At 42.9% G+C, this 20,670-nt stretch overlaps 1 protein-coding gene and 1 pseudogene across 1 annotated transcript; one reads left to right on the top strand and one right to left on the bottom strand.

Moving 5' to 3' along the window:
• Nucleotides 1-548: 548 nt before the first annotated feature.
• LOC134759145 (uncharacterized) lies at nt 549-18,558 on the top strand. The gene is made up of 3 exons (XM_063709685.1): nt 549-597; nt 2,053-3,317; nt 17,460-18,558. Exons 1-2 carry the CDS (start codon nt 549-551, stop codon nt 2,970-2,972), a joined length of 969 nt encoding a protein of 322 aa, XP_063565755.1. The 3' UTR covers nt 2,973-3,317; nt 17,460-18,558.
• LOC101141799 (large ribosomal subunit protein bL35m-like) lies at nt 6,155-6,663 on the bottom strand (annotated as a pseudogene).
• Nucleotides 18,559-20,670: the final 2,112 nt, after the last annotated feature.

The following is a 20,670-nucleotide window of genomic DNA, read 5'->3' as shown; positions in this document are numbered from 1 at the left end:
ATAGCAGGCGACAGTTTCCATATGTTCTAGGAAAGTGGAGCTGTATTATTTATAGTTTACAACATGTTGTATAAAATTAAAGCTAGCAAGGGGGCTCCCAGGGAGGTAAATTAAACAAAGAAGGGAAGACTTAGAGAACTCTATTTTGCTATAATCAGAGAACATACCTATAAGAAAGTACTAAAAAAAAATAAATGTTTAACATTAAGCAATATGCAAAAGTAGTTGGGGTGTTTACAATAGCTTAAATTCTAAAATTAAAAAGGACATTGAAGACTGAGAAGGGGAAAAACACCTTAATTTTGTAATCTTAATAGAAAGAAAAATCTGTCCTAAAAGCAGGAGTAAATAAATGTCATTAAAAAGGTGTATCTTCCAAAGTGCAAAGACACGTTACAAGAAATCAGGTTGCTCTTTGACCCACCAGTCTCAAAGCACATTAGACTGCAGCAAGTAATAATTGCTTCCTCATTTAGATTAGACAATGAGTGCTCTCTGCAAGCTGCTCTCCTCTAAATAGATTGTAGAGAGTAATTGAAACAAGTTATATGGGGAAGTGGAGTGACCGATTCCTCAAAGTGTGGGAGCAGAGCTATGGTAACCTCTTGAGCCTGGCCTTCATCCTGTTCCTATTTAGGGAATCCGCGGGGCAGCCAGTGTTGAGTGCAGTCTGCAGTTCGCCGGCTTTATTGTTCAGACTTGAAGGGAAGGTCACATGCCCTCTTTGACAGAGAGGTTTATGGGCTCTCTCTAATTAGCAGCACCCTCCACCAGACAGACTGTTGGCCACTTTCCAAGAACGGGACTTGGTAGCGGCCACTGATGAAGGAGAAAACAAGGTTATTTACCCTGCGACTGTAATTCTTGGCACAAGTTCTCCCTTTACACTCAGACACGTTTTTTCTTTTGTTCCAACTTGCCTTTGGAATTCTGATTGGGGCGTTAAGAGAAGGAAATGCAGCTATATATTTAGTGGTGTAAGCAACCCATATGTTGGCCTCAGATACTTTTGACTATTCTAAGACCTCATACCGAGAGAGAGAGAGAAAGAAAAAGGAAAACGAAAAGGGCAGCGTAGTCGAGCGTTGCTTGCAAATGTAACTGCTTAAGCACATGCCCACACACAACCCCAGAAAAGGAAGTTTAATTTGCAACATCTATAAAATAACGACAGTTGTATGGTAGGACACAGAAATCCCAGCGGTAAAGTGTGATTGGGCTTAGCTATTATTGGAGTGTTAAAAGAGTACCGGGAATATATTTGGCTTGTCCTGTTCTGTCGGTTCTGTAGGCCGGTGGATTAAGCTGATAGAAATGCTTTTTGGTTGATTTAAACCAGATGCTCCGACTATTTTTGTCCCGTTTGCAGGCGCAGAAGCTCTGCATAAGGCAATACTGCCCCCCTCGGCCGACCGCCAACTGCAAGGCGTAGGAGCCTGCTCTCCACTAGCCACCTCGGCCATAAAACCCTTTCAAGTCCCTATTATTATTCCAGGCACATTCCAAGGGGATTGAGTCACAGAGTTCACTTGGCTTTTCTCCTGCCCTGAACTGCCTGTACCAGGTGGAATACGACTCTCAACTTCAAATATGGAATCCAAAAGCAGTCAAAGAGCGCTTTAGAGCAAGCCCCAGATGCGAACTCTACTGCCACTTCTCCCCCTCCCCCAACTGGGGTTTGCTGGCTGCGCAGCTGTAGTCCCACGCCAGCACTAAGGTCGCCTGGTCGACAAATGAGGGTCTTCTTTGGGGCATCCTGTAGAGCTGCCCTATTTTCTCTACCACTTTGAGAAGCCCCAAGGGCTGCTTGGCGGCGAGGCACAGACTGGGCTGAAAACTTTTCCGTTGGGCAGTGCGTCCCGGAGAACCAGGAGGCCCAGGCCGGGAGCCCAGGGGGCTGGAGGTTCTGCTGGCTTTTAAGTCCGCTAGGAGGGAAAACTCCCAACCCCTCCCACGCGTCCGTCCAGACTCGCCGGCCGCCTGCCCCGGGCGGGGAACGCGCACATCTGGCGGCCCAGGAGCCACATCTGATGCACTAACCCCCGCACCCAGATGTCCAAGAGGCCGGGGGAGTCAAAGAACGCCAGGGGCGGGGCGACCGCGGCTGCGGCTCCTCCCTCGGGCAGCGGGAGTCCAGATGCGAGGGACGCCCTCCAGAGCCGAGCTGGGCCGGCCGGGCAGCTAGGGTGCTGGGAGGTTGCGGTGCAGGGTGGGTGGGTGCAGTGAGGCTGGAGCCGCCCTGGGGGGCTGGGCTGGCGGGGGGAGGCTGGAGCCGCGCCGGGGAGAGGGAGGCGGCGGTTGGGTGCTGGAGGGCGCTGGTGCCGTGCCAGTGGGCGGTGGCGCCTTACGCCACCCGCCCCACCCCCGTCACCGTGCCCGCCCCACTGCGTGGGATTTTACAACCTAGGTCCCCGGGAGGTGGTGGTGGAGGGAGGGGCGGCGGGGACGTTTCCGGGGCGGGGGAGGGGCGCACTGCTCCAGAACTGGACCGAGGGCGGGGCTCCCCTCTGCTTCTCGCCTCTGTTCCTGCGCTGAGACGCAGGCGTTTCCTGGCGCGAAGCGACTCTCCCCGGAGCTCCCCTGCACCGTCCTGGATGTCGGGACGCGTCAACCCAGATGACCCGACCCGGAGATCCTCGATCCTCTGCCCTCTTCCCCCTACCAAGTCCTTAACCGGAGAGGGAGGAGCTACCAATGTCCTCCAGACGTTCTCCAAAGCCCGAGCTGCCGGGAGAAGCTTGCTCAAGGCGGGTGCGCCCCTCAGACGTTTGTTTGCACGCAGGGGTTTTGACGTTTCGCTAAGCAACAGCGCTTGCCAGGGAATCAGGGCTGTTTCGAAGAGCTTGCGTCTATTGGATGCTCCCATCTTGAACAAATCGTTTCCATTCGATTTGTTTAACCAAGGCGAGGGCGGACTATGTTGTTACTTAAAAGTTACCCTTCATCCAAGCTGTCCTCAGATTTTCATCTAAGGGTGTCATAACACCCCAGGTCGTTGCGCAAATGTTTTGTGACAATTTAGAAAACCAGAGGGGGGAAATAGCCTTAGAGAAAAAATCATAACCAACAAGATAATTATGTTAAATGATGTTGGTCCTTTTTCATCGGATGGTCCCAGTTGACGCATAGTCTCTTACAAAACCAGTGACTATTCACAGTCTTCAATTTATGGCACATCTCCCGGTGGGGGCGAAGTGCATGAATGGGTCCCACCTTATTCACCAGCTGAAACTCTGAACAAGCCTTGGGGTTTCCTCTCCCAAAGACTGCCAGGCTTCACTGAGAATCAAAAGAAAACAGGATACTAAATGCCTGCGGTAAGTTTTCAAATATGAGCTCTTCCATTGCTTATTTCTGTGAATTGTGGCAAATTACAAAATGTCTTTTGCCCCTGGTGCTGCTTAGAGACAGGGTCTCACTGTGTTGCGCAGGCTAAAGTACAATGGCACGATCCTAGCTCGTTGCAGCCTCAAACCCCTGGGCTCAGACTATCCTCTGGCCTCAGCCTCCCAACCAGCAAGGGTTACAGTCGCATGCCACCACACCTGGTTAATTTTTTATTTTTGTTTTTTAGAGATAGGGGACTCACTATGTTGCCCAGGCTCGCCCGAAATTCCTAGCCTCAAGCATTCCTCCCAGCTCAGCCTCCCAAAGTGTTGAGATTACAGGCGTGAGCCACCATGCCTGGCAAGCTTCATCATTTCTAAAATGTAACTACATTTTAGAGTAGCATAGGGGTGGTGTAAGGGTTAAGGATTAATGATATTGCAAATCAAGTGCTTAACACAAAGTTTGATGCATAGGAAGAACATAATTGTTATTATCAATGTGAGTAGACTGTTTACCACCAAAATGAAAGGTGTGGGCAATGGTAACTGGGTAGCCTCCAGAGATCCTTTTTTAAAAGGAGTATGAGTTTTAATACATTTGTTGAATGAATAAAACCCACAACACTCTAGGCACATCTCCAGTCCTTGCCCTGGCAGGGCTTTCAGTCTAACTAGAGGAAATTGGATGAAATGATAATGATGCATACCTAGTCTTTCGTCATACTGTGAAAGCCTTTTAAAACATGGATTTGACTTCTGGGTTTCCCATTATAACCGCTTCCCAAAGAAGATTGTTCGTTCTTTCAGAAAATTTCACTAGGGTGACGATAAGGTATTAACAGATGTATGCTGAAAACATCTTCCTTTTTCTGTGTAGCCCCTTCTTCCTTTGGAATTTTTGAAGAATCTGATCAAGGCAACCTCTGTATTAAGTGAAAATTTGGGAACTAAAAAATATATTAGATGCACAGAAAGTGCAATTCTGAAAAGGTCAGGGCTATTGCGTATAGAGGGGAGCTGCTGAAACTATAGGAGTCTTTTAAATTTTTCAGGCTCAGCTTCCTTTGCTTTAAAGTTAAAGAAGGGTTGGACTAGTTCTTCCTTCCTGCACTCAAACTCTTTGGTTTCAAAGGTAGCTGTGTCCAGGTATTTTCTGTGTATTCCAGAGCCCTGACCAGGAGGGGAAGGACTTTGAGAGGCTTTGGGCTTGACAAAATATCATGGCCAAGTGTGGTGGCTCACACCTGAAATCCCAGACTTTGGGAGGCTGAGGCAGGAGGATCGCTTGAGCCCAGGAGTTTGAGACTAGCGTGGGCAACATAGTGAGACCCTGTCTCTTAATAAAAAAAAAAAAAAAGGAGAAAGAGAAAAAAAAAATCATGGAGTGAAGAGAGGCTAAGGAACTCAGACCAGTACTGAATTATAAAGCAAGGTAAAGTGTCTATAACCAGGTATATATTAACGTATTTCTTTCTTTTTTTTTTTTTTTTTGAGACAGAGTCGCGCCCTGTCACCAGACTGGAGTGCAGTGGCACGATCTTGGCTCACTGCAACCTCTGCTTCCCAGGTTCAAGTGATTCTCCTGCTTCGGCCTCCTAAGTAGCTGGGACTACAAGGCGCATGCCACCATGCCCAGCTAGTTTTTTGTTTTTTGTTTTTTTGTTTTGTTTTGTTTTGTTTTTTTAAGTAGAAATGGGGTTTCACTATGTTGGCCAGGATGGTCTGGATCTCTTGACCTCATGATCTGCCTGCCTCAGCCTCACAAAGTGCTGGGATTACAGACATGAGCCACCGCGCCCGGTCGTATTTCTTTCCTTTTTTTTTTTTTTTTTGAGATAAAGTCTCACTCTGTCACCCAGGCTGGAGAGCAATGGTGTGATCTCGGCTCACTGCAACTTCCAACCCCCGAGTTCAAGCAATTTTCCTGCCTCAGCCTCCCGAGTAGCTGGGACTGCAGGCGTGTGCCACCACGCCCAGCTAAATTTTGTATTTTTAGTAGAGACGAGATTTCACCATGTTGGCCAGGCTTGTCTCGAACTCCTGACCTTGTGATCCGCCCGCCTCAGCCTCCTAAAGTGCTGGGATTACAGGTGTGAGCCACAGTGCCCGGCCAACATATTTCAATATATATAGTGGATATATTAATATATACATTGGTATATATATTTTAAGAGGTACCTATGTATTTATTTCTAGCTTATCTATAGTATAGATTCTGTATACACACAGATCACCGTGTGAGTCTTCCTAATACCTTACCTACAAAACAGGTAGAATTTTCTTCTTTTGTCTATGATCATGGTCTGAAGGATGACTTTTCAGCAGCAGAAGGGACTGGAATGGAAGGTGTCCATGATTTTGGCTGGAAGAGAGAAGTGTGCCCTCTTGTGGGTCTCCTGTCATGTTCTCAGAAAGTTCCTCAAGATAGAGCTGTGGCCTTTGTGGTCAGGGCTCTAGTCGCATTTTACCTTCAGATGCCTCCTCTGCGATTTTTTTCTCATCATCTTCCCTGAGAAATATTTCCCAAATAATAACACAGCTCCCTCATCTCCCTAAATTATCTCCCTCACACTCCACATCCAGTGGATCAGCCCTTCCTCTTAGGTCTAATTTTTTTTTAAACTTTTATAAGTTTAATATTGTCACTGTATGTTTACATATTCATTGGTACAATTTACATCGTTTTATACTTCTCCATTTTTGCAAAGATAGCATGTACACAAAGATACATATTCAATAACTGAGAAACAAGTGAAACTTCTGATCTATACTTTCAGGTTTCTTCAATCATGATACTTCTGATAAAGATCATGGACATACCAGTTTCACCTCTCCCAGAATGACGTCGCCATTTTATCTTAAGAGTTTACTCTGGGTTTTATTGCAGAATACAAATTCCCTCAATCGCTTTTTTCTTGCAGGTTCCTTTTTCCATAATTTTTTCTTTTAACCAGCCTTTCTCCTCACCCAAAGGCCACAATGAAGTCGAAGAAACCTGTAGATGACAGCTTTCACAGTCTTTCTCTTGTCTTTTCGTGTACTGAAGTATGTTAGAGATCTGACTGGCAGCTTCAGGACACTCGGAAGCAAGGGGGACACTCTATTAAGGATCGCTGAAGTATGCCCACATGTCAGGTTTCTCTCAGATGTGGTTAAGTCTGGGAGTGGAGGAAACAACTGGTGTCTGAATATGACTAAAACGTCCAGTGGGCAATGCAGAAATAAGAGAGGCATTCTTGACACAGTTTCTGTAGGCTGAAGATGCCAAAATATTCAAGAGCCATCGGATTCCTGAAGCTGCTCTCACCGCACCAGCAAAGGCAAAAGCAGCCATCCCTCTCAGTTCTAATTTATGGATATGGATGTATCCCAAACCCCATCCCTTCTTACTACCTCCTGCACTAGCAACTAGTCCAAACCACCATCATTTCTTGCCCAACCTGCTGCAATCACCTCTTAAGTATTTTCCCTGCTTCCACTCCTTCACCGTATATTTCATTCTCCACACAGCAGCCAAAGCGGTTTTTTTAAAAAATACAAATGAAATGTGCTCACTCTACTATTCAAAATCCTTTAGTAGTTTCTTTTCACACTTGGATAAAATCCACACTCCCTCACCACAACCTATATGACTGGACTCTTGCCTAATCTTCTCACCTCATCCTCTATCACTTTCTTCCCTGTTCATTCCTCTCCAGGAACTGGCCTTCTCACTGTTCCTCAGAAATATGAAGCAGACTACTGCTTTAGGGTCTTGCATTTGTTGTTTCCTCTGTTTTCAACCCCCAGACCGTCACATGGCTTTCTCTCTTACCTCACTCAGGTCTCTGCTCAAATGTTGCCTCAGAGAGGACTTCCCTCATCACCACCCCTAATATAAATGAAGCACCGTAGCCGTTCCCTAACCAATTGCCCTACTTTATTCACCTTCACATCTCTTATCAAATATCCTGTTTACCTGTTTACTTGATTATTGTTTGCTTTACCTCTAGAATGCATGTTCTATGAGTGTAGGGACTTGGTCAATGTTGTTCAACAAGGAACTTCCAGTCCAAAACTGTACCTGTCATAGAAAAGGCACCCAATAAATATGCAAATCAAACTACGGTCACTCAGTGACAGAGAAAGAATGAGAACAATTTAAATAGTGTGAGGAAGTGTGTTTACTATTTTGCTCAGTAAATGTATGCACTAGAACAAGTATGAGATGGGAGATGTGAATCTACTTTATCTCTTAGTTCCCCTGTGCTATTCACAGTATGATCAATGTGCCATGCTGGGTGTTTAAAGATGCTGACAGTTTGAACAGCATGGCCCTTACATGCAGAGAAGTTCCGTAATGAGTTTGAGTCCTGCATTCACCACGTTAGTGTCTGACCTTGGGGAAGTTACTTACCCTTTCAATGCCTCAGTTTCTTCATCCATGAAATGAGGCTAATAATAGTACTACCTCTATAGGATTGTTATAAGGATTAAATTAATAATATAAACGTCTTAGAACAGTGCCTAGAACATAGTAAGCCGTGTCTGAGTATTTTTAAAGCAAACCTATTTGGCTGTACTTGGTTCTCCCCTTTCTTGGGGACTTTATAACTTGAGTACTTATAAGATACTACTCTGCCCAGCACTTTGGGAGGCCGAGGTGGGTGGATCACGAGGTCAGGAGATTGAGACCATCCTGGCTAAAATGATGAAACCCCGTCTCTACTAAAACTACAAAAAAATTAGCCGGGTGTGGTGGCGGGCGCCTGTAGTCCCAGCTACTCGGGAGGCTGAGGCAGGAGAATGGCGTGAACCCAGGAGGCGGAGCTTGCAGTGAGCCAAGATCGCACCACTGCACTCCAGCCTGGGCAATAGAGCGCGACTCCATCTGAAAAAAAAAAGATGCTACTCTGAAGTGACTGGCATTGGAATTTTCATTATGCTTTTAGACCAGTAATTTTAGTTTTAGCACCAAGTACAATAATTATTTTATAACCATTGTTAGTCTAGCATTTTTGCTTAGCCATAAATTCCATTTAAGCCAAAATATCCCTAACTTTGCAAAAAACTGTACCTTCAGGGGTCACCACCCAATTATAGTTGAAAAAAAGATGTTTCTTCCTTTTTAATTCTGTAGACTTTTCTTGGCTGGCATTTCCATAAGTAGTTGAGTGTCAGTCAGCTCTACAGAAAAATAAATACCAGTGATCTTGCAAAACCTGTGTACCAAATCATTCCTGAACTAGGGGAGTGGGCCAGATAACCTTTGGAAGGCTTTTTAGCTCTGTTTTTCTGTGGTTTTCATAAAATGAAAATAGCTCAGAAATGAGAGGTTCTAGATTTAGCACTATGTGAACTGGACCCGGATGCTTTGTGAATCATGGACAATTGAAATAGTTTAAACTCAGCTTATTTGGAACAGATTAGGTCCATATTCAGGTTTAACAAGAATGAAACCTGTTTGAACTGTGGACAGGCTGTCAGCACCCTTCTAGGCTCAGCTTTTCACTTCTCTTTCTAGGGCCTTGACTCATTCATATATAACTGTATGAATGCCTCTTTAGAAAGGACTGCAAACACCTCCAACTAGTGTTTGTGAAACCTCCTTGAGGTTATTCTACATATGATTCAATAATAAACACCTTCTGCAGTCTTTATCTTAGTTATGGTCCCATAAGTCATGCATTTATTCATCCAGTAAATATTCCCTGAGGGCTTAATATGTGCTAGGAATTGTGCTAGTACTAGCCACTTAGTTGTCCAAGTTAGAAACCTAGGAGTTGGGCCAGGCACAGTAGCTCACACCTGTAATCCCAGCACTTTGGGAGGCCGAGGTGGGAGGATCACCGGAGGTCAGGAGTTCGAGACCAGCCTGGCCAACATGGTGAAACCCCGTGTCTAGTAAAATTACAAAAATTAGCTGGGCGTGGTGGTGCATACCTGTAATCCTAGCTACTCGGGAGGCTGAGGCAGGAGAATCGCTTAAACCTGGGAGGCAGAGGCTGCAGTGAGCCAAGATCGTGCCACTGTACTCCAGCCTGGGCAACAGAGTGACTCCGTCTCAAAAAAAAAAAAAAAAAAAAAAAGAAAAGAAAGAAAAAGAAACCTAGGCGTCGTCTTAAATATACCCTCCTCATTCACTCTCCACATTAGGTCAGCCACCAAACTGGTGCCAATACTACCTTCCAAATATCTCTTGAAGTTTTGTTCTCCTCTTCGCTCGCTCCTGGTGCCACTATGTTGGTAAAAGTGGTGTAAGCCCAGCTACTGTAGAAAGCAGGGCACAAAGCAGTCTGCTAAGGAGGGGGAAGAGGAGGGGAAGATGGGACACAGTGAGATGCACTGTTACACTGTTTACTGTTGTGCAGTCATACAACAGGTCACTCAGCAGGCATGGGACGTCCCTGGAAGGGTTAACAAGGAAGAACTCCATCTTGGACTATTCCACATGAGAAAAAATAGCGAGTGTGTCTTCCTGTCTCTCTCCTGGATCCATTTGCCATTGGTGAAGGTTTACCCCATGGAGAGATAAACAGCCCTGAATTGGATTGTGTCATCTGGCCGCTTGGCGGCTCTCAGGAAGGCAGATCCCAAGCTCAAGGTGTGGTACTTGTTCCAACTTCAAAAGTAAAGCAACAGGCACTCCGGAGATCTCAGAAAGTACACAAGGTTTGTTTCTCAATGTGAACGAAGACCTCAGAGTTTTTTCCTTCAGATTCTTGCAAACGCCTACTAAGAGGACTTTGTACCTCTCACTTACTCCCTTCTAATCCATTCTTTACACTGCACCTACGGTGATCTTTGCCAGACTCAAATCTTTCACTAGCTCTCCTTAAACTCCAGGATACACTCTAAGATCTCTCCTTGCTTGCTTTCCAGTCCTCTTATTAAAGAGAATTTTTACCAATTGAATCAGATGGTCATTCCTCTCAAGTTCTTTGTTAGCATTTATTGGTTTATTTTTATTTTTATTTTTGATACAGAGTCTTGCTGTGTCACCCAGGCTGGAGTGCAGTGGCACAATTTCAGCTCACTGCAACCTCTGCCTCCCGGGTTCAAGTGATTCTTGTGCCTCAGCCTCCCAAGTAGCTGGTATTACAGGCACACACCACCACACCTGGCTAATTTTTGTATTTTTAGTGGAGATGGGGTTTCACCATGTTGGCCAGGCTGGTCTTGAACTCCTGACCTCAGGTGATCCTCCCACCTCAGCCTCCCATAGTGCTGAGATTATAGGCGTGAGCCACCGCACCCAGCCTATTGGTTTATTACTCAAAAGTAATATACTTACTATAGGAAATTTGGAAAATACAGAAAATATGAAAAAGGAAATAAAAATCACTTTCCTTGAGGAAAAACTTCTATTAACATTTTGGAATATATCCTGGCCATATTTTTTCTATGAACATATGTACATGTTTTTGAAATCTCAGAGGCATATCTTAAATAAAAATTGTACTTTAACAGTTACTACACTGAAGTTAATACTCAACCAAAAGTGTGTCAAGACCACCCAAATGGTTCAATTTGATAAATGCACTTTGCTATAATTTTTTTATTTTTTTATTTTATTTCTTTTCTACTTAAGCATGAAAAAAGGTATGTTTACATTTCAGAAATATAACACATTAAGAAGCCCTCTATAAACATAACCTTTTCCCAATATATTTTACTTTGTAACAGTAATTTGTGATGCTAATGCATCAATTTACTTATAATAGAGTAAAAATATTATATTGGTATTTATAGAATCACAAAATAAACAATTTTTGTTAAGCTCAATTAATATAGGGCAAATTTTGTCTAGTTTTAGGCTATGATGTAGCAAACAGTTTATTATAACTTTAAATTTTCTCTTCCAATATAACAAAGCAAATGTTAACAGTTGCAATTACGATTTTTAGATTGTTATCTAAGTTTATTTATTATTAGGTAATTGTATTTAAATACAATTTTTGTATTTAAGAATTTTGTCATACAAAATTTGCCCTATATTGAGCTTAACAAAAATTGTTTATTTTGTGATTCTATAAATACCAATATAATATTTTTACTCTATTATAAGTAAATTGATGCATTAGCATCACAAATTACTGTTTTTTCCCAGTCAGCCTATGAAATATGAACTTTCCATGGTAGTTGATAAAAATACTGTGTTTAAAAAAAAAAAATCACACGGTCAAGACTAGAATTTGAAAAGAATAGCAGAAGCTGATATTTAAAATCACCAAGCCCTATTAAAACGACAACAGCATATTTAAACAAAAAAATTAAGCTACTAAATAATGAATGCTTGTATAGTCATAATGAAATTAGAGTAAATCTATATTAATATCATGAAAACACATCAAGTTTCTATTAGAGGAACAGAATCAACACTATCCTAACTTTTCTAAGAATTATTTTGAATATAAAACTTTTAGAGCCGGGCGCGGTGGCTCACGCCTGTAATCCCAGCACTTTGGGAGGCTGAGGCGGGCGGATCACGAGGTCGGGAGATCGAGACCATCCTGGCTAACACGGTGAAACCCCGTCTCTACTAAAAATACAAAAAATATTAGCTGGGCGTGGTGGTGGGCGCCTGTAGTTCCAGCTACTCGGGAGGCTGAGGCAGGAGAATGGTGTGAACCCGGGAGGCGGAGTTTGCAGTGAGCCGAGATCGCGCCACTGCACTCCAGACTGGGCGAGAGCGAGACTCCGTCTCAAAAAAAAAAAAAAAAAACTTTTAAGGTACAAATGGCGTCATACAAAAATGACCTTAGAAAGACAGTTACGATTCTGATATTGGGACATTAACTTTTTAATAACTGGAAACCCTTGAGAAAATATTAACACATTTATAAATCAAAGACATCTCTTGTGATTTATTACAGAACCACTTAAGGTTCATTAGATAAGCACTCGTTATTTTGTTAATATTAATACAGTTAGAAAAAAATTTGCTGTTGGTCATGTTTTATTTTATACATTATATTATTCTCTTAGGCCTTCAATTAAAGATAATCATAGAAAGCAAAGCATAACATTCTTAATGAAAATACTAAAATTCCAATTATATTCAAATTGCACATAGTTATTTTTAAAATCTGTTTTCAGAAGTTTATATATATTCACACATATATATATACATACATGTATATACGTATGTGTGTATATACACATATATATATATATATATTTTTTGAAACAGGGTTTCACTCAGTCACACAGGCTAGAGTGCAGTGGTGTGATCTCAGCTCACTGCAGCCTCAATCTCCCATGCTCAAGTGATTCTCCCACCTTAGTGTCCCAAGTGGCTGGGACTCCAGGTGTGCACCACCACACCTGGCTAATTTTTGTTTTTTGGTTTTTTTTTTGAGACGGAGTTTCGTTCTTGTTGCCCAGGCTGGAGTGCAATGGCATGATCTTGGCTCACCGCAACCTCCACCTCGCAGATTCAAGTGATTCTCCTGCCTCAGCCTCCCTAGTAGCTGAGATTACAGGCATGTGCCACCACACTCAGCTAAATTTGTATTTTTGGTAGAGGCAGGGTTTCTCCACGTTGGTCAGGCTGGTCTCGAACTCCCAACCTCAGTTGATCCACCCACCTCAGCCTCCCAAAGTGCTGGAATTACAGGCGTGAGCCACGGAAACTGGCACACCTGGCTAATTTTTGTAGAGACTGGGTTTCACCATGTTGCCCAAGCTGGTCTTGAACTCCTGACCTCAAGTGATCCGCCATCTTGGCCTCCCAAAGTGCTGGGATTACAAGTGTGAGCCACTGTGCCCAGCCCCAGAGTTTATTTTTTAAAGCAAAATAATCTGATTCATATTAATTACCAGCTAAACTTCATACTTAAAATACTAAGTTCTTTTCATTATAAAAGCAAATTACAAATTTTTCCCATGTTCTTATAAAATATGGTTCTGCTGTATGTAATGAAGCTAGGTCAGCATTCACAAAGGCTATCTGAAATTCTTTTAACTTTCAGCCCAATGTAAAGTAAAACCTCAGTTATACATAAATAATTCAAAATTAGAACTTATGATGGAAATGTCAACAAGCCATAACTACTAGAATACTAATGAAGGGTTTCACTAAACTTCCCATGAAATATAACAGATGGCAAAATTTGATAGTTTTCAGAAAATTAAAGCTATCAGAGCTATAAATGAGGAATATATTATATACTAAACTTTATCAAGGCCAAAGCATTAAGGCTGTTAAAGTGATTAAGATATGAAGTAAACATCTCTGGAACATATAAACAGACCACAAACCAAAACATAAGTCACTTTATATTTGTTTATAACTCTATGTTTTTTAATAAGTATTTTTAAGATGAAAACATTTCTGCACTGTGGCATGCAGTGATTTTTTTTCTACCTCCCTGATTACCATGAAGTCTTCAAACCCTCTCTCAGGCTGGCACTCTTTCATCAAGATTTCTCTCTGAAGTCAACTTGTCATATTTTCAGCAGGCTTTAGTGCTTTGGAGACTTGCAAAGTTCTTTCCTCTTCTTCCTAACCCAAGCTTCTGCCCTATCCTCAGTTTCCTGTCCTCCCCCTGGCTGGAATAAAGGGACAGCATGCTTTAGTTCCTGCATTGCCTGTTAAACACCAGTTGCACACAAGGTATGGAACACTGGGCTTCTGTATCTGGACTCCTTTCTGCTAATGCTTGGCCATTGCTTCTAACCGTACTGCACTAATGGAGTGTCTCTTCTCTTACAACTTTTTGACTCTGCCTACTTCCAGAGAATCCAGCCACTAACCCCAAGGTTCTCAGTCTTGCCCGAACCTATCTGGATTCCTTCCTTCCTTCCTTCCTTCCTTCCTTCCTTCCTTCCTTCCATCCTTCCTTCCTTCCCTCCCTCCCTCCCTCCCTCCCTCCCTCCTTCCTTCCTTCCTTTTTTTTTTTGTCAGAGGTTCACTCTTGTTGCCCAGGCTGGAGTGCAATGGGGCAATCTTGGCTCACTGCAACCTCCGCCTCCCGGGTTCAAGCAATTCTCCTGCCTCAGCCTCCTCAGTAGCTGGGATTACAGGCATGTGCCACCACGCCCAGCTAATTTTTTTTTTTTTATTTTTAGTAGAGACAGGGTTTCTCCATGTTGGTCAGGCTGGTCTCGAACTCCTGACCTCAGGTGATCTGCCCGCCTTGGCCTCCCAAGGTGCTGGGATTACAGGCGTTGAGCCACCATGCCCAGCCTATCTGGATTTCTATCATTTCCCCACATGGATTTCTACCACCAAGAGGGGTAAGGTGTAGACACCAGCATCTGAACTCCTTTCTCTAATCTATCGTCTTATCTCTCCTATTCTCTCCCTAAACTGAAAATTTCCCTACACTTTCCTTTTTTAACTAGAAGGCTGTTCCTACATTGTCTCCTACTTCTGTGCAAGGTGGCATTTGCCGTTTCTCTTCCCTGGGGCCATAATGGTAGAATGGTGGCAGAGAAGCACAATTTATGGGAGGAATAAAAAACACATCGTTCTGGATTTTTTAGATAGTTTTCATTATGCTATGATAAACAGTATCTAATGTTGCTGATAACATTACAGCACTTCCTTGTCTGTTATCTCCCTATCATCATGTTACAACACGATGGTTGACTTTTCAGAAAACAGACGCTGAGATGATGGAAATTTGCACACTAGAAGTTCCTGGGAGCGAGCGTTCTCAGGAACAGTGTCTGTGAGGGAGGGAAAGAAACAAGACTGGGCAGAGGGAGTGGTAGGACTGTTATATCAAAGGGCTCAGAAGGAGCTCTGGACTGAGCCCATCTCAGAAGGAGCTCTGGACTGAGATAGTTTTCATATTTTCCCCAGATTGAGGCAAGAGGGCCTGCCCTTCATAGCCCTGCACTGGATATGGGCCTCTTACTGGGAAGGGCCTGTGACATTGGCCTTCAGCTGCAAGTAATTCTCTAGAGGGATTAAGCTGAGAACCCTTAGCTGAAAACCCCAGGTAGCTGGAGAATGAGTGTCGCAGTCCTGAAGGGGGACCTGGGGACACAACACAGAATCCACTGTACATTACCAAAAGTGAAGTTAACTTCCTGCCTGTCATTGCATTTTATGCACAGGGACCCGGGGCTCAGGGAGATTAACTAATTAGATCAAGTTTCCAGATCAAATACCTGATGTATGTATTTTATGTCATTTGGCCTTCCAAATAATTTGATCAGGTGTAGCTTAATAACTTTCTTTTAAAGACAAGGCTACTGAGATTCAAAAAGCTTAAATGATTTCTGCAGGTATTCAAGGCCAGCCAGTGGTGGAGGTAAGATCCATATCTGCCAATTGCACGTCTGTGCTTTTTGTATCTCACACACTGAGTTGATGTTGCCTAAATCGCTTGGATTAAAGAAATTTTAGGACTGGAAGAGACCTCAGAAAACAGTGCAACCCACTTACTATTCAAAGAAATAAAGTAACTTGGTAAATTGTTCAAGGAAATGAGGCTGCTAATAACCTCTGTGCCTCAGTTTTCTTATCAGTTAAAATGGGATGAGCCACCCACCTACAGAGGGATTTTAAGACTCACATGAGATGGCCGGGTGCGGTGGCTCACGCCTGTAATCCCAGCACTTTGGGAGGCCAAGTCAGGTGGAATCACGACGTCAGGAGTTCAAGACCAGCCTGGCGAAGATGGTGAAACCCTGCCTCTACTAAAAATACAAAAAATTAGCCAGGCGTGGTGGCGGGCGCCTGTAATCCCAGCTACTCCTGAGGCTGAGGCAGAGAATTGCTTGAACCTGGAGGGACGGAGCTTGCAATGAGCCGAGATTGTAGCACTGCACTCCAGCCTGGGTGACAGAGCAAGACTCTGTCGCAAAAAACAAAAACAAACAAAAAAAAACTCAAATGAGATAATAGATGCAACATAAACTTGAAACTTATTAAAATGGTACAGGATGGTCAGTATTTTGCCATTTAGATACGGAGTAAGAAGGACTTCCAACTGTTAACAACAGCAGTGTCAGGCTTGTACACTACAGTGTCACATTTTAAGTTTTGGGGGTGCTTGCACAGAAAATGTTTTTGACTTAATAAATGATTTTATTAAATTCAGTTTCCTATGAAAGGTGAACAAGTTTCCATGGGGTTTGTGGGGAACACAAAACTTGCTTTCTGAAAAGTTTGTATTAGCAGTTAGAGCCTAAGAGGCTTTTGCTGTGAATAATTCTGACTGATACTCAGAATTCATAATCATGTAACTTCCTATTCTCAGATAAATAAAATAACACAGCTCAGTCTGCTTTGGTGTAAAGGAAACACCGAAGTTCCTTCCTCTGAACTTTGGAACTGTTTGTGACATAAAAACAAAAGGTCCAAAATACTTTTGTCCTTTCCTTTGTCATGCAGGCTGAGTTCCTAAAACATCATAATTTAACAAAGTTAAAGTATTTGCTTTCTTTTTCTACCAACATCACAACTTCTGCTGTATTGAGTCCTTAGCACAGAGTTTGGGTTTTAAGAGAATCTACAGATTGGTTGTTTGGATGTTTCTCTTCTGGAAAACTCATGAGTAAATTTATATTCCATGCTTTTAACATCACAAAATAGAAAGCTCTAGTCAATTTGTTGTTCATAACACCACCACCACCGCCACTATCTTTTCAAAGGATGAATTAGTCATCTTTGTTGCATGACAAATCACCCCAAACTTAAAACAATAATAATTCTCTTTCACAGTTTCTCTGGGTCAGGAGTATGGAGCAGTTTGGATGGGTGTTGTGGTTGGGGGTCTCTTGCGAGGTTGTAGTCAGATGTCAGCTGAAGCCTTTTGAATGCTTGACTGAGGCTGGAGGAACCACAGTCAAGGGGGCTCACTCACTTGGCTGTTAGGATGGTGCTGGCTGTTGGTGGGAGATGTCTGTTCCTTTCCACATGAATTCTCCAGGGCTGCTTGAGTGTCCCCAGAGTACCGCAACTGGCTTCACCCAGGGTGAGCAATCCAAGACAAGATGGAAGCTGCAATGCCCTTATGGGCTAGCCTTAGAAGCTACCCATTGGTAACTCTATTGGTAGCTCAGAGCAGTTCTCAGCCCTGATTCATTGAAGGAGGAGACTACACAAAGAGATAAATACAAGGAGGTGAGGATCATTAGGGACTAACTTGAAGGAGGAGGAGTAGGCTGATGTGTGAATTTTACTCATTTCAGTGTTCATGAATCAAGTATGTACAGTGAGAGAGATCTGACAGCACTCCCTGCCTTCCCCCGAAGGAGGAGAAATGTCATGAAGCTAAGAGAGACTCAACATGGAAAATCCAAACCCTCCGAGGACATTTACATAGCACGCAGAGAGGGCTGAATGGTCCGTCTGGGTGCCTCCTTCATCCTCTGAAACCAGGCAGATCAACCCTCGGAATTCTGAGCCATGTTCCCAAATGGTTCTGTGATTTAAAGGCAAGTAGGCGCAGCCAGAAATAGGAAATACTGTGTCCCATGCACTCGTGGGAGAAACTCTTCCCTCTTACTTCATATCTCAACTCTGCCAGAGTCATCATGCTATGAGTGTATCTTTTTTGGTTTCTTAGACAAAGTCTCACTCTGTCACCTGGGCCAGAGTGCAATGGTGCAATCATAGCTCACTGCAGCCTCGAACTCCTGGGCTCGAGTAATCCTCACACCTCAGCCTCCTGAGTAGCTGGGAATACAGATGCATGTCACTTAGCCCGGCTAATTTTTTTTTTTATTTTTTGTAGAGACAGGGTCTCGCTTTGTTGCCCAGGCTGATGTCAAACTCCTGGGCTCAAGCGATCCTCCCACCTCAACCTCTCAAAGTGCTGGGATTACAGACATCAGATACCACGTCTGGTCCTAAAGGACTATTTAAAAACTACAGTAAAATTTTTTTATCCAGGTCAATGGATAAATATAGAAGCCTACAAACGGCAGGTGGGGAGGGCAGGGGGAAAGCATATTCAGCAACTCTGAAGCATTCTCTGATTTGGATCATCTTTAGTAACAACTGTAATGACCTTTCTTGACACTCAAGGTGGGAAATTCAAAATTCAGAGGGAAAAATATAAAAGCAATCCTATAAATCATTTAGTGTGAATTTGGTTTAAATTTATTCCACGTCAGAGAAGTTTCATTATTAATATAGTCAAAAGAGCATGTCCTAGCTTCAGATCTTTTCTGTTTATAAAGAATATTCCTCATATTCCTATTTGTAAGAAAAATGTAATCTCAAATTGTATGCCTAATCTTTCCAGATTCAACCATCAGTAACTTTTTTGGAATGCCCAATAAAGATTGAAATAAGAAAGGCCTGAGAAAATTATATTTTGCCAGAAACATTTAGGTTCCTCTCTCACTTACTATACATGTCATTTCCTCTGTAACATGGACATACTTGGTGAACTTTTCATGACTCATACAACTTTCTTCATGGTCAAGATGACCTGGTCCTACACCTCTCAAAGTAATAAGCATAAACTGATAAGACCCTTAGTCTTTTAAAAAAAGAATACACCATTTATGTTTGACTAAAGATGTACATTTATTATTATTTTTATGTGGCTTCTTTATTTGTCATGCATACTACAGATTGATTCCACCCTTAGCCCTCACCCCACCAATGGTTTCTATCACCTAGGGAATTGAGGTTTGACTTGTTTAAAAGGTTGATGCCCTGCAAAATGTATCCACATATGTCTTCTCACTATATACACTGCTAACTGTAGGGCAATAAAAATTATTATGAATATGTAATATGTAAACTATAATTAAATATACTTCAATTTTTCAAGATCACAGATTTGCATTACAAGTGATCACAACTAAACACAATATATCTAGATGCCCATTTACAAGTCCGCATGACAGTACAAGTAAAAAGATGATGTAGACGTTGGTGGCATTCTGTTTAGGGTTCTTTGGTTCAAACTCGGAAGGAGGTGAATTCTCTCCAATACCCACACCTCAGGTGTTCAGTGACATGGTACTGTCTGCTGGCTTCCTGGGATACTGAACTGCCTGTTGAATGGAAAATTGAATGAAGAGAACTCCGAGGGTAGTTCATTAAAAAAAAAAAATTTTTTTTTCCATAGGTTTTTGGGGAACAGGTGGTAATTGGTTCCATTAGTAAGTTATTTAGTGGTGATTTGCAAGATTTTGGTGCACCCATCACCTGAGCAGTATACGCTGAACCCGATTTGTAGTCTTTTATCCCTCACTCCCTTCTCACCCTTTCCCCCTGAGTCCCCAAAGTCTGTTGTGTTATTCTTATGCCTTTGCATCTTCATAGCTTAGCTCCCTCCTGTGAGTGAGAACATATGATGTTTGGTTTTCCATTCCTGAGTTACTTCACTTAGGTTAGTAGTCTCCAATTCCGTCCAGGTTGCTGCAAATGCCATTAATTCATTCCTTTTTATGGCTGAATAGTATTCTATTGTGTATATATACCACAGTTTCTTTGTCCACTCATTTATTGATGGGCATTTGGGTTGGTTCCACATTTTTACAATTGCGAATTGTCCTTCTATAAACATGCATGTGCAAGTATCTTTTTCATATAATGACTTATTTTCCTCTGGGTAGATATATCCAGGGGCAGTTCATTTCTTTCCTTCCTTCCTTCCTTTCTTCTTTCTTTCTTTCTTTTTTGAGACGGAGTTTTGCTCTTGTTGCCCAGGCTGGAGTGTAATGGCATGATCTCAGCTCACTGCAACCTCTGCCTCCTGGGTTCAAGCGATTTTCCTGCCTCAGCCTCCAGAGTAGCTGGGATTACAGGCATGTGCCACCATGCCTGGCTAATTTTGTATTTTTAGTAGAGACAGGGTTTCTCCATGTTGGTCAGGCTGGTCTCGAACTCCCGACCTCAGGTGATTCGGCCTCCCAAAGTGCTGGGATTACAGGTGTGAGCCACCACACCCGGCTATCCAGGGGTAGTTCATTTCTAAATGAGGACCCCAGTTAGCAGACTTTTGCATCATTCAGGTAGAGATTATAGTGGCCTAGATTAGCATGGCAGTGGTAATGGTGGTGATAATGGTGGTAGAGATTGAGAAGAGTGGAAGAACTTGGGATAGAGTTTGGAGTAGAATGGATAAAATGTTCTGATGAAGGCTGGGCGTGGTGGCTCATGCCTGTAATCCTGGCACTTTGGGAGGCTGAGGTGGGCAGATCACAAGATCAGGAGATCAAGATCGTCCTGGCTAACACAGTGAAACCCCATCTCTACTAAAAATACAAAAAATGAGCCAGATGTGGTGCCACGTGCCTGTAGTCCCAGCATTTTGGGAGGCTGAGGAGGGTGGATCACAAGGTCAGGAGTTCGAGACCAGCCCTGGCCAATATGGTGAATCCCCATCTCTACAAAAAAAAAAAAAAAAAAAATTAGCGTGGCATGGTGGTGCACGCCTGT

This window comes from Gorilla gorilla, chromosome 8, assembly GCF_029281585.2.
Source record: "Gorilla gorilla gorilla isolate KB3781 chromosome 8, NHGRI_mGorGor1-v2.1_pri, whole genome shotgun sequence".
Taxonomy (NCBI): Eukaryota; Metazoa; Chordata; class Mammalia; order Primates; family Hominidae; genus Gorilla; species Gorilla gorilla.
The sequence above is the reverse complement of the archived record's forward strand: the minus strand, read 5'-3'. Positions and strand labels throughout refer to the sequence as shown.

Coding starts and splice junctions, on each gene's coding strand:
- LOC134759145 (XM_063709685.1), top strand. CDS start 549: ATGGGGAAGTGGAGTGACCGATTCCTCAAAGTGTGGGAGCAGAGCTAT. Junction 598..2,052: donor AGTGTGGGAGCAGAGCTATG/GTAACCTCTTGA, acceptor CCCCGCACCCAG/ATGTCCAAGAGGCCGGGGGA.